The sequence below is a fragment of the Salmo trutta genome, chromosome 33 (assembly GCF_901001165.1).
Source record: "Salmo trutta chromosome 33, fSalTru1.1, whole genome shotgun sequence".
NCBI classification, from domain to species: domain Eukaryota; kingdom Metazoa; phylum Chordata; class Actinopteri; order Salmoniformes; family Salmonidae; genus Salmo; species Salmo trutta.
Window position 1 is genome coordinate 34,247,019 of NC_042989.1, and position 12,548 is coordinate 34,259,566.

At 48.6% G+C, this 12,548-nt stretch overlaps 1 protein-coding gene across 5 annotated transcripts in view; it reads left to right on the plus strand.

The window, feature by feature from the left end:
- Positions 1-12,548, plus strand: part of qkia (QKI, KH domain containing, RNA binding a) — a 104,930-nt gene that overhangs the window by 50,381 nt on the left and 42,001 nt on the right. For all 5 annotated transcript variants that reach the window (XM_029730705.1, XM_029730707.1, XM_029730706.1 and 2 more), the window contains exons 3-4: positions 618-734; positions 7,546-7,689. In XM_029730705.1, the coding sequence (XP_029586565.1) occupies positions 618-734; positions 7,546-7,689 (261 nt within the window). The remainder of the gene's footprint in view (positions 1-617; positions 735-7,545; positions 7,690-12,548) is intronic.

The window sequence follows — 12,548 nt, forward strand, 5'->3', positions numbered from 1 at the left end:
TGTGCTGCATGCATGATGGTAATCACCAGTGGTTAGTACAAACCACCATATCATTCTGCCAGGTAAGCCTACTTTGCAGTTTATATTTTAATTGGGAAGGTTTTATGGGAAAGCCTTTAGAAGTGACTGTTTCGGCATCGCCAACTGGCTACACGAAGTGGTAGACAAAGGCATTGCCATGCCGTAACTTCAGAAAGTTGCAAGAAATACCAATGACTTGCGTTCTTTACATGTGGGCTAAGGAACTGAAGGGAAAAAAACTGTTCCCAAATGCTCAGTGTGACCAACCGCAAAAAGCCTTGTAAAATATTTACATTTGAGTTATTTAACAGACTTGTAGTAGTGAGAGCATACATTTTCGTACCAGTCCCCCATGGGAATGGAACCCAGGCGTTGCGAGCGCCATGCTCTACCAACTGAGCCAATGACAAGTTCTATCCACGGGTGTTCATTTCAGGCACTGATCATGTGATTAAGATAAGTAGGGCAACAATTCATAGTGTGCAAGTAGTTGTATATTCCATTTTCATTGTGGCCTGATTATCTACACTGCGATCTGAATGTGAACTACTCTTTTTACCCTGAATAATAATATTTGATTCCCTGTCTCTCTGTAGTATAACTTCGTGGGCAGAATCCTGGGGCCTCGTGGACTCACCGCCAAGCAGCTGGAAGCAGAAACGGGATGTAAAATCATGGTGCGAGGCAAGAGCTCCATGAGGGACAGAAAGAAGGTGAGCTCTTTGGTTTATTTTCTCTTGCTGCTTTTTCACTCAATTTTTCACACACAAAAAAGCCTCTCATTAAGACCCACTTCTAATTGCCTCGTAGTAAAAAGCCCATTTAGATTTGTTACTCCGCGTGGAGAAGTAAGCATTTTACTATAGCCCTACCAGCTATCAGTGTAATATACAAACATAACCTACATAAAATGTAAGAAAGCCATGACTCTGTTCTGGAAAGGCTGCTCAGTGGGAAGGGATCTCTGAAGTGACACTGGTAGGCCTGGGCCAAGGGCTCTTTTCTGGGCTTGGCTGTGGTGATGTGTTGATTTCTGAAAGGCCACCGACGTCACGGTGGTGGCAGTCAAAGATGGCCGCCTGCATCTTCTCAGAATCCCTGGATGTATGGCGGCAACCCAACGAGAGGAAGGGTCAAACATAACATTGGACTGATCATTGATAGCATATAGTGGTCACTTGTATTATGTAGTTCTGATCTATCCACAGTGGAATCTGTCACTTTTCCTCTTTATAGATATTTCAGAGATTACATTTTTAAAGCAAATGCCAGCCATTTCTACGACGCCTTTCAAAACATGTGCAGGTGCTTTGACAATGCGACAACACGTTATTTTAAAGCCAGACATGCTCATTTACTTTGACGTTTTAGTCATTTAGCAGACACTCTTTACAGAGCGACTTACAGGAGCAACTACAATGAAGTGCCTTGCTCAAGGGCAGATAAACCGATTCTTCCACCTAGTCATATTAGGGATTCAAACCAGCGACCTTTTGGTTACTGGCCCAACGTTCTTAACCGCTAGGCTACCTGCGGTTCGCCCCCCCCCCCCCAGGCAGCAGATATCCATTCCAGTGTATTTGCACAGGTAAGGTGGAAGAAAGGTTTCCACCAGAGCCTCCATCCTAGAAGCATCAACGGCAGGATGCCCAAGGATTCCCACCGGAGCCTCCATCCTAGAAGCATCAACGGCAGGATGCCCAAGGATTCCCACCGGCGCCTCCATCCTAGAAGCATCAACGGCAGAATGCCCAAGGATTCCCACCGGAGCCTCCATCCTAGAAGCATCAACGGCAGGATGCCCAAGGATTCCCACCGGAGCCTCCATCCTAGAAGCATCAACGGCAGAATGCCCAAGGATTCCCACCGGAGCCTCCATCCTAGAAGCGCCGCTTTCTAGCTCTAGGGGTGGGATCTCTTTCTATACCACCACTGTCATTCTTGGCTTATTTTTTTGTATTTCTCTTCATCTCCTTTGGAGTTTGTTCATTGTCACAGCACTGGTTAGTATTTTATTGCTTGTTCCATCTTTTAGAATTAGATTGAGTGGGCGTTAGGTTTCATACACCTCATTTAGAAGCATGGCTCGCCCCGAAGACTGCTCCTCTCGGCTCATTTATTTTATCTCTGATTACTTTTATAATCTTAAGGCTTGATGACCCAGGGCATCTTATTTTCCTTCATTTGTCTCTCTATGGCCCTGAGACCTGTCCAACGCTCGCTGCAATTATAGGCCTATAAACGGACCAGCAGTTTTAACTGCTTCTAATAAATACGAGTCTGAAAAATACGATGCTTTTAAGAGCATGTCATATAAAAAGGGGAATAACAAAAGATAAAAAATATAGATTGTGCCACCTCGTAAGTTGGAGGCAAAAATGTACGGGCTCAACCAGGACTGAGAATGGGGTAGGTATGGGAGGCAGTGGGGGCATTACTGCAGATAAGAATGGGTTCTCAATCAATTTACCTGGTAAAATAAGTGTTAAATGGACAAATATGAATAAATGAATCATCCACCTCTCATTGTCACCCCCAGCTCTGAAGCCAACCGTAACACTCAGGAGAGAGTTCCTACCACATAACCAGAAACTTTCTCTCTTCCTCACCTCGGTCAGTCAGTCTGCCTGTAGTTTCCCCTCCCTGAACCTCCTTGTGTCTCTTCCTCACCTCAGTCAGTCAGTCTGCCTGTAGTTTCCCCTCCCTGAACCTCCTTGTCTCTTCCTCACCTCAGTCAGTCAGTCTGCCTGTAGTTTCCCCTCCCTGAACCTCCTTGTCTCTTCCTCACCTCGGTCAGTCAGTCTGCCTGTAGTTTCCCCTCCCTGAACCTCCTTGTCTCTTCCTCACCTCGGTCAGTCAGTCTGCCTGTAGTTTCCCCTCCCTGAACCTCCTTGTGTCTCTTCCTCACCTCAGTCAGTCAGTCTGCCTGTAGTTTCCCCTCCCTGAACCTCCTTGTGTCTCTTCCTCACCTCAGTCAGTCAGTCTGCCTGTAGTTTCCCCTCCCTGAACCTCCTTGTCTCTTCCTCACCTCGGTCAGTCAGTCTGCCTGTAGTTTCCCCTCCCTGAACCTCCTTGTGTCTCTTCCTCACCTCGGTCAGTCAGTCTGCCTGTAGTTTCCCCTCCCTGAACCTCCTTGTGTCTCTTCCTCACCTCAGTCAGTCAGTCTGCCTGTAGTTTCCCCTCCCTGAACCTCCTTGTGTTCTCCCAGACTTCCCTGGAAGAGAGGAGTAGCGGGGGGGAATAATAGTCTTTTTATTCAGGAGCCACTGTTTTTCAGCTCTCAATAATTCAGTTTGCAGCTCCCTCCAGGGGCTTGCCCAGCCCGCTGGAGCAGTGGAGCAGGAGTAGAGGAAGAGGGGGAGGCATGTGATAAATGGACTCCCCAGTATGGAGAAATAGGCAGACGGGGGGATTTGACGTGAGACAAATGGAGGTAGAGTCGTGGCTGCAGGTGACGCCGTTGGGCTGCAGGTGACGCCGTTGGGCTGCAGGGGACGCCGCCGCCGGGCTGCAGGGGACGCCGCCGCCGGGCTGCAGGGGACGCCGCTGCAGGGGACGCCGCCGCCGGGCTGCAGGGGACTCCGCCGCCGGGCTGGTGGTGACGCCGCCGCCGGGCTGGTGGTGACAGGTGGTCTCTGTGGCTTATTCAAGGAACTCCTCTTCTGGTGGATGCCTGTGTCACAGCTACTGTGTGTAACCTTGAATGGGAGGTGTCTTATGGAATACATAGACTCTGGCTATACATACAGGGCAGCATCTATTTAAAGGTGTTCAAAAAACGACTAAGTAAGAGATCACTAAAATACAGTCAAGTCAATTTGAAGTGTGACCCAGACAACAAATCTGAGGCTGCACATGTTGACCTCGGGTGGTGTTAGAAAGAAGACCGAATTAGGTAATTGCTCACTTGATTGCATTGCCTTTTTTAAAAAGGTACAGGCTAAGTTTAATGCCCGTTCTCAATAACAAGGCACCTCTTCTAGTGTGAACTGTCAGTCATCTTAAGTCACCACTCTGTTCCCTCCACGTCACCATCATTGATGTGGCAGTGCAGATGGAATAGGAACAGACAGGGGAGACAAACACAGGATAATAACCTGTCCCTGGGATGATGCTTTGTCCTCTGATCAAATGAGGCCTAAATCAGGGAGGGACTCCTCAGGAAATACAGGGGGAAAAGACGCTGGAGACCATGTGTTCACACTTCTACGATCACAGCCCAACTCCTAAAGAACTGCCCGTTTGAAGGTGGTTATAAAAACGGCAGCTCTTTCTGTGTAAATAATAAAACAAAAGAATGGTGTAGTCACAGACCCTCTCCATGTCACCTGGTAGGAACAGCCTGCCAGATGGGATGCAATCCAATAGTGTGCAGAGCCTGAGATGCCCAGCCCTGAAAGGGTGGAGAGGAGGATCTGATGGTTCACGGTGTCGAGTGTTGGCTTCTTGAGCAGGGGAGCAACTCGGGCCATTTTGAAATCAGAGGTGAGACAGCCAGTGGTCAGGGATGAGTTGACGAAGGAAGAATGGGAAGTCTCCAGAGATGGTCCGGAAAAGAGGGGCCTGGGTGGCCGAACCTCAGGAGTCGCAGGATTTCTTCTGGGGAGAAAGAGATCAAGGGTAGTTCCATGTGAGTGGGACCAGTTGACTCCATAGGCTGAGTGGATGTCGTCAACCTTTTCAAAGTGGTTGACAAAATCGTCCCCGTAGACAGAGGAGGGGGTGGGGGATTAAGGAAGGAAGAGAATGCGGAAGAGTGTTAGGGTGAGAGGCAGAAGGTTGTCATTTAGAGTGATAGTGGCTTTAGCAGCCGATGCAAAGAAAGAGAAGGTAGAGCGGAGGAAGTGAAAGGATAATAGGTCCTCCGGAAGTTTAGTTTTCCTACGTTTTCTCTCAGCTGCAGAGCAAGAGGGGAGGGCCAAGCCACAGAGCAAGAGGGGAGGGCCAAGCCACAGAGCAAGAGGGGAGGGCCAAGCCACAGAGCAAGAGGGGAGGGCCAAGCCGTCCTGGAGGAAAGGGGATGCGGAAAGGGAGGAGAATGGGGTCGAAGAGGCAGAAATCAGTAGACCGGAGGGAGAAGGATTTATCAGAATGTAAAGATGATTGGCTAGAAGAGGAGAGAGTAGTGGGAGAGAGAGAGTGAGCGAAGATTGCAACGGCGCATTGCCATCTGGGTAGGGGCTAAGTGGCTAGGGTTGGAGGAAATGGGAGACCGAAAGGAAACAGTAGGGATCAGAGACCTGGAGGGGCGTTGCAGTAGTAGGAGAGCAGCCTCTAGTAAAGATGAGTGGAAAGTGCTTGGATTGTCTTTCAGCGTTTTAGTGATATGTCTTGATGTAACCAATGATTTCTCATGCTTTATGAAGCTTGAATAAAATCTTTTAGACTAATGGGAAAAGCATAAAAGTCTACAGATAGTTCCTCTCGTGCTCTTCTTGGAATAGATGGAGGTGGAATCCAGAGACGCTTTGACAGGGCAAGAGCATTTGGGACTGTTGGGATATAATGTAATATCCCTTTGAATTTTAGTTCCCCCTTTAGTTCATTTTGACAGGTATTTAAGAGACCTCCGTAAACTTAAATATAGCTCCTTTGTTCCGGGCATAGCTAGCCTTACTTTACTTTGCCTGTCCTACCCCCTGTTGCCCCCAAGTCCCTTTTAGCCTGGTGGAATTTGACTGAAGTGCATCACTCATGGCTAAGAGGCGCTATTCAGGAAACCTTGGGGACCGGGCGAGCTAGAGGGACAGCTGGCTACAACAGTCGCTTAGTTGTGAAATGTGCATTCCGACCCCGTGTTGCTATAAATAGTATTTTTAGATTCGCACAGGTTCATCCTAGCACCAGCTGACCAGCTACTCCTGTCGAGGGCTATGGAACTTTAGTCTTCCAATAAACCAAACCAGAAGGGACGAGTCAAATGAAACTGGACGTGGGGTGTCTTCCGTGTTCAGAGCATAAACTTGGTCTAGGATTTATTGAGCTCAAGCTTAGACAGAAGGTTCAGTGCGCCACACAAGCAAGTCATTGCCTTTATAGATGTTCTCATAACGTTCATATTTTGGCAAACTCCATTTCTTGGCAGCATGTCTCTCAGCCGGTTTCAGATGTCAGTAAACACAATTCGGTCTCTCTTCAAAGGCCTTCCCTGCCCCCTCCTTCCCAGCATGCCCTGCGGTTGCACCAGGCCCCTGCGTCCCACCACTCCTCCCCCTGTTGGTTCATGCTGTTACTTTTTCTCTCATAGGATGCTGTGTGACCTTGTTCACTGCCAGCCACGGTGGGTCAGTGGCGCTCCGCTCCACTCCTAGCCTTAGCCCTTCTTGAGGCAGGACTATGAAGCCTCAGCCCCCACAGGGCTGGAGATGTCTCTCTGTTTAGTGTTCATTCACTCCCCATCTCTCTCTCTCTCGTCTCTCTGCCATAGTCACACACACACACACCTAAAATTGACAGTTAGCTCCTGTTCATCCCTCCACATACTGTTGACTTACCATGCCTCAACAATAGGCCAAAAGCAAACAGCCCATTTGTGAAATAATTTTGTCTTCTGCCAGTTAAAAGTATGCCCTGCTCCCACTGTGGAAAAGGTAAACACGAGAGAGAAATATTGAACTTAATTTTCCCTCTTTGTGTTGGTGTGAGACGGCGGAGTGTGGCAAAGACCAGTATCATGGCAACAGCCCGCTCTTGGCAGAGGAGGCGGGTTACCGGCGGCATGCCACTCCACTCTGGCGCGGTGTATTAGTAAACGCTCATAGTCACAAAGGCTTAGAGGAAATGGTGAGCTGAGACCTCACACCCACACAACGGTAAGCTGCTATGCTGGTGTGACCCAAAGCTTTTTAGAGCTCTTTGTGCGGTGCAGCACTGTCAGCAAACGTCTCAAAAGAAGCCATGTAAATTGAGAGAGCAAGTCAGAATTGAGTGAGTTTATTTATTTTATTTAAGTTAGGTATGAGGAGTTTTTCAAAACCTGGGTGTGAAGACTTTCATATTGAATTGACTTCTTCCATCCATTTCCCCACTCGCTGTCTCGTCAGTCTAACGCCTGGCCCCATTGTGTTCAGATTGAAATAGCCCTCTTAAGCTTCCACACGACTTGCTCGTCAGTTTGTGAATAAAGCCTGTCCTTCCTTTCCGAGGAGCACCACTCACAATTTAACACCTCGAAGTGCTTCGCGTCCCCCTTTTCAGAGTGAGGTAAACGGCTCTCTCGGGCCCATTGTTACCTGGGCACAATTGTCCTGTCACACACCCACCCACCGTGTCAATGTGTCGACAGCACTGTAGGTCTCCTCTGAAAAGGTTAGTCAGATTGAAAAGCCTGCAGGCCTCTGATATACATACATATTCTCCTCAGATGTTTAGTTGCTATAGGGATAGCTGTCAACCTTTTGATGTGGGGCTCTAATAAAGGCAGTATGTCCTTTCACAGTTGAAGCTACATTTCTAAAGGGTCTTGGCCTGTCATCGCTGCCCCCCCCATCCACTCTAATCTCTCTCTATTCTCTTCTTTCACAGGAGGAGCAGAACAGAGGCAAGCCCAACTGGGAGCATCTGAGCGAAGACCTGCACGTCCTGATCACGGTGGAGGACACACAGAAGCGCTCTGAGATCAAGATGAAAAGAGCCTTAGAGGAGGTCAAGAAGCTCCTGGTGCCCGCGGTGAGTAGTACTGCCGTGAGGGTTAGTCAGTTTGGTGCCCGCGGTGAGTAGTACTGCCGTGAGGGTTAGTCAGTTTGGTGCCCGCGGTGAGTAGTACTGCCGTGAGGGTTAGTCAGTTTGGTGCCCGCGGTGAGTAGTACTGCCGTGAGGGTTAGTCAGTTTGGTGCCCGCGGTGAGTAGTACTGCCGTGAGGGTTAGTCAGTTTGGTGCCCGCGGTGAGTAGTACTGCCGTGAGGGTTAGTCAGTTTGGTGCCCGCGGTGAGTAGTACTGCCGTGAGGGTTAGTCAGTTTGGTGCCCGCGGTGAGTAGTACTGCCGTGAGGGTTAGTCAGTTTGGTGCCCGCGGTGAGTAGTACTGCCGTGAGGGTTAGTCAGTTTGGTGCCCGCGGTGAGTAGTACTGCCGTGAGGGTTAGTCAGTTTGGTGCCCGCGGTGAGTAGTACTGCCGTGAGGGTTAGTCAGTTTGGTGCCCGCGGTGAGTAGTACTGCCGTGAGGGTTAGTCAGTTTGGTGCCCGGGGTGAGTAGTACTGCCGTGAGGGTTAGTCAGTTTGGTGCCCGGGGTGAGTAGTACTGCCGTGAGGGTTAGTCAGTTTGGTGCCCGCGGTGAGTAGTACTGCCGTGAGGGTTAGTCAGTTTGGTGCCCGGGGTGAGTAGTACTGCCGTGAGGGTTAGTCAGTTCTCCACAAGCAGAAAGGGGGGAATGATACAATCTCTTCTGTATTAGGGGTGTGCCGAGTAGTCGGACAAAACCACTATCCTAACGGATATGAGCAATTGTCATGATACGATTATGATTAGAGTATTTTCATTTTTTCTGTTACAATATATTTTTGCGTGCCAGCAGGTATCTTTCAATTAAGTGAGATTTTGCGTAGTCTGAATAAGTCAACTGGCTAGTTTGCCTGTCTGCAAAGAGAAGGGCGGGCTGTACATTGATCCTGCTGCTCTGATTGGATAGAGCAAAGCTGTATTTCTCCTTCCGTTCGCTTAGCTTCGTAGTTTCACCTGCTCACTTCTCCTCGCATGTTTCAGTCTGATCATTTAGATTGCTCCTGTCTCCTGCTACTACGATAAATCAAATGGTGAAGACGTTTGCTAGCATTGTATCAAACAAGCTGGGTGAGGGTAGTGGGAAAAACGAGAAAACGCTGATGTGATTTCTGACTGAGTGACCGCAAACTTGTCTTCACGCAGCAAATTGAAGAGACAGACACACACTGCTCCTAATCTGTAGCTTTTCTGGGTATTTTGCCAACATCTATCTAGGCATATTAAAACACTTTTGTGTTTTCCGATCATGAGAATCATCCGATCTATCAACTGTCAATTTACAGATAAGATGATAAATATGAGTGTGGCCAGGTCGTCGGCACTCCCCTCGTCTGTTATGAACACAAGCAGGCGATCACGATGAGGCCACATTTCAGTTTGTTCTGTTTTCCTGGATAAAGGACTGGAGGAACAGGGTGTGTCACTTTAAAAACAGACAGCAGTGTGCACCCTGTGAGAGTGTTCTCTCCGTATTTCACTTCCTCACATGATGCCGGAGAAGGCCGTGAGGAGCCCGGTAACCCGCGGCGAACAGACCGGCCGGACAGCTGTACCTCCGGATCCCCTGTCAGGAAGCGAGTTGGAGCGGGTATCTGACCTGCGGAAACCGGGCCAAGGCTCTGCAGGCCAAGCAGCCCCCTTTTGTAATCAGGTTTATTTTAGGGGACATCACGGGCCCATCACGTCACCACACAGGGCCCCCGGCAATGTTTGGTTACACTTTCTCCCAGAGGCCTGGTGTCACTTGAATCTCTTCAATCCAATGGCTACAGAGAGAATAGCCTCAGATCAACTCCTTTCTCCTTTGTTTTGAGATGAATCCTCAACCCTCCAACTCTTCTGCTTTGTTGCCGTTTCTGAGCGAGGGACAATTTCAACCTCTCTCACGGAGTACGACACCAGAGGCTGAAGCAGAGATGGCGGCATGTGACTGTGCTGGCTGTGTGGGTGACGCAGCGTGAGTCACTGTCAGCCAGGGTGGGGGGAGGTGAATAAACATGCATGTAGACCCAGCTCATCCCTCACTTCCCCTCTGAAGTCATCAGCTGCAAAGAGCCACGCTTATAGTCAAGCTGAGTGTCCCCAGAAATAGAATTTCCCATAAATATATCTTACATTATGCTCTCATGTGTAAGCTCACATTGTCAAGTGAGGAGACTATTACTGACAGTAGCAGGTTTTCCCTCTACCTTTTACCACAGGAAAGTTTAGTTAATGATCCATTCTAGTAATTCCAAAGTAATTTCCCTATTATACAACCCTCACTGGCTTGGTGGCAGTTCGTATCAGCACAGCGACAAGCTCCTTTTATTTCTACGTAGGGCTAAAAATACTGTTGAGAAGCTGCCGTGAAGCTGCTGTGCCTAGTTTGTTGGCTGAGTGCAGTATTTCCACTATTACTTGTAATAGTCCTGTGTGGCTTCCCAGAATGGCGGCTCATTGGGGTTTATCTCCCCATGAAGTCCCCCAGGGGCTCTTCTCTCTCTCCTCTCTCTAGTGTTGTCATTGTCACCGTGGGTGGGTGGGCAACCCGGGCTGGCAGTAATGCCCTTTATCATGCTAAACTAAATTGGATTAAAGCTGTGGCTATGTCTACCCGGCAACGCACTTTTTAATGAAGGGCATCTTCTCTGCATTTGGCAGCTTGAAATTGTCTTTATTAAATCGCTCGGGGAAACAAATGGGGTCACCGTTTTCGTCAACTTCCTCTTTCAAGGAAATTCTTTACTGTCCCCATCAGGCTGGGGTTGTTGTCTTGGGAGATGAGACGCTGACTAAAGTTGTCTGTTTGGCCTTGAGGCAATAGCTATTTCAGCCTTGTCTTGTAACAAAAACTGACACCCTTGTGCTGAAATAAGTACGCCTGATTTCTGACGGCATTTAGACATTGAAATGGGAGCCTCTGCTAGTTGATTTGTGTGTTGGCTGATATTAAAACAGGCGTTGTGGCTGTGTGACTCTTATGTCCCACCCCTTCTCTAGATCACCCCCCACCCCACGAGCCAGAGAGCTTGACTGACTGCAAGGAGAGGGTGCTGATGGAAAGTGGCAAAGGTTCAGCTATTCCCGCCTCACGGCAGCTCCCGATCCCGTGAACTTTTCAACTCCCGACAAAGTCGGAGTAGAGGGAGAGATGAGAGACGAGAAATGACGGGAGGGGGGAGTTTGATTGAGCTGCTCTTTCAAGTGTGGCTTTATACCGCTGATCCAGCCCCTCTTCACACCCCCTCCTCTCTTCCCTCAGCCCCACTGCCACCCGCCTCAGCATGCTGCTGGTGTGTGCCACAGAGCCTTGCTCTCCTGTCATGTCTACTGGGTAATAAGGCCCTGAACACTGCCTCCAGCATAGCCCTGCTGCACTCTGGCTAACCCTGCAGAGCACCTGCACTAACCCCAGTGGCACCCCTAGTCTATGTGATTGGAACCAGGTAGCCTATGCGATTGGAACCAGGTAGCCTATGTGATTGGAACCAGGTAGCCTATGTGATTGGAACCAGGTAGCCTATGTGATTGGAACCAGGTAGCCTATGTGATTGGAACCAGGTAGCCTATGTGATTGGAACCAGGTAGCCTATGTGATTGGAACCAGGTAGCCTATGTGATTGGAACCAGGTAGCCTGTGTGATTGGAACCAGGTAGCCTGTGTGATTGGAACCAGGTAGCCTGTGTGATTGGAACCAGGTAGCCTGTGTGATTGGAACCAGGTAGCCTGTGTGATTGGAACCAGGTAGCCTGTGTGATTGGAACCAGGTAGCCTGTGTGATTGGAACCAGGTGGCCTGTGTGATTGGAACCAGGTGGCCTGTGTGATTGGAACCAGGTGGCCTGTGTGATTGGAACCAGGTGGCCTGTGTGATTGGAACCAGGTGGCCTGTGTGATTGGAACCAGGTGGCCTATGTGATTGGAACCAGGTGGCCTATGTGATTGGAACCAGGTGGCCTATGTGATTGGAACCAGGTGGCCTATGTGATTGGAACCAGGTGGCCTATGTGATTGGAACCAGGTGGCCTATGTGATTGGAACCAGGTGGCCTATGTGATTGGAACCAGGTAGCCTGTGTGATTGGAACCAGGTAGGCTGTGTGATTGGAACCAGGTAGGCTGTGTGATTGGAACCAGGTGGCCTATGTGATTGGAACCAGGTGGCCTATGTGATTGGAACCAGGTAGCCTATGTGATTGGAACCAGGTGGCCTGTGTGATTGGAACCAGGTGGCCTATGTGATTGGAACCAGGTAGCCTATGTGATTGGAACCAGGTAGCCTATGTGATCCTCCTGTTCCCAGTGACAGAGTAATGGATTTATTGGCACTCTGATGAGGGTTGGTGTGATTACCTCATAGCAGGCAGGAGATTATCAAAACATCAGTGTCACCCAAAAGTGATAACAGAGAGGGAAACAGATTTTCAATTCGCTGAGGAGAACACTTATATCGGTCTTTGGCAGGTTGAACACAGGGCCCTCAATCAATTCCAGTCCAGTCTAATTAGGTTGTACTTCCACACAATGTTTTGGTTTGATACAAAAGCATTGCAAAGAATTAATTGGCCTTTATTTATTTATTTATTTATTTATTTATTTATTTATATATATATATATATATATATATATATATATATTTTCATTTATTTTTTATTTTTTTTATAAGCGTTTCTCGCGGATCAGTCTTAGAACATTATGGCCCACCGGCTGCCAGCTTGTCATGTTCAGGCTGATAAAGATGTATAGCGATACATCAGTGTGCATTTAATTTAATGGAAGTGTGTCGTTAGAATTCATCTTTTGTCTGGCACAGTTGTAAATGACTTGA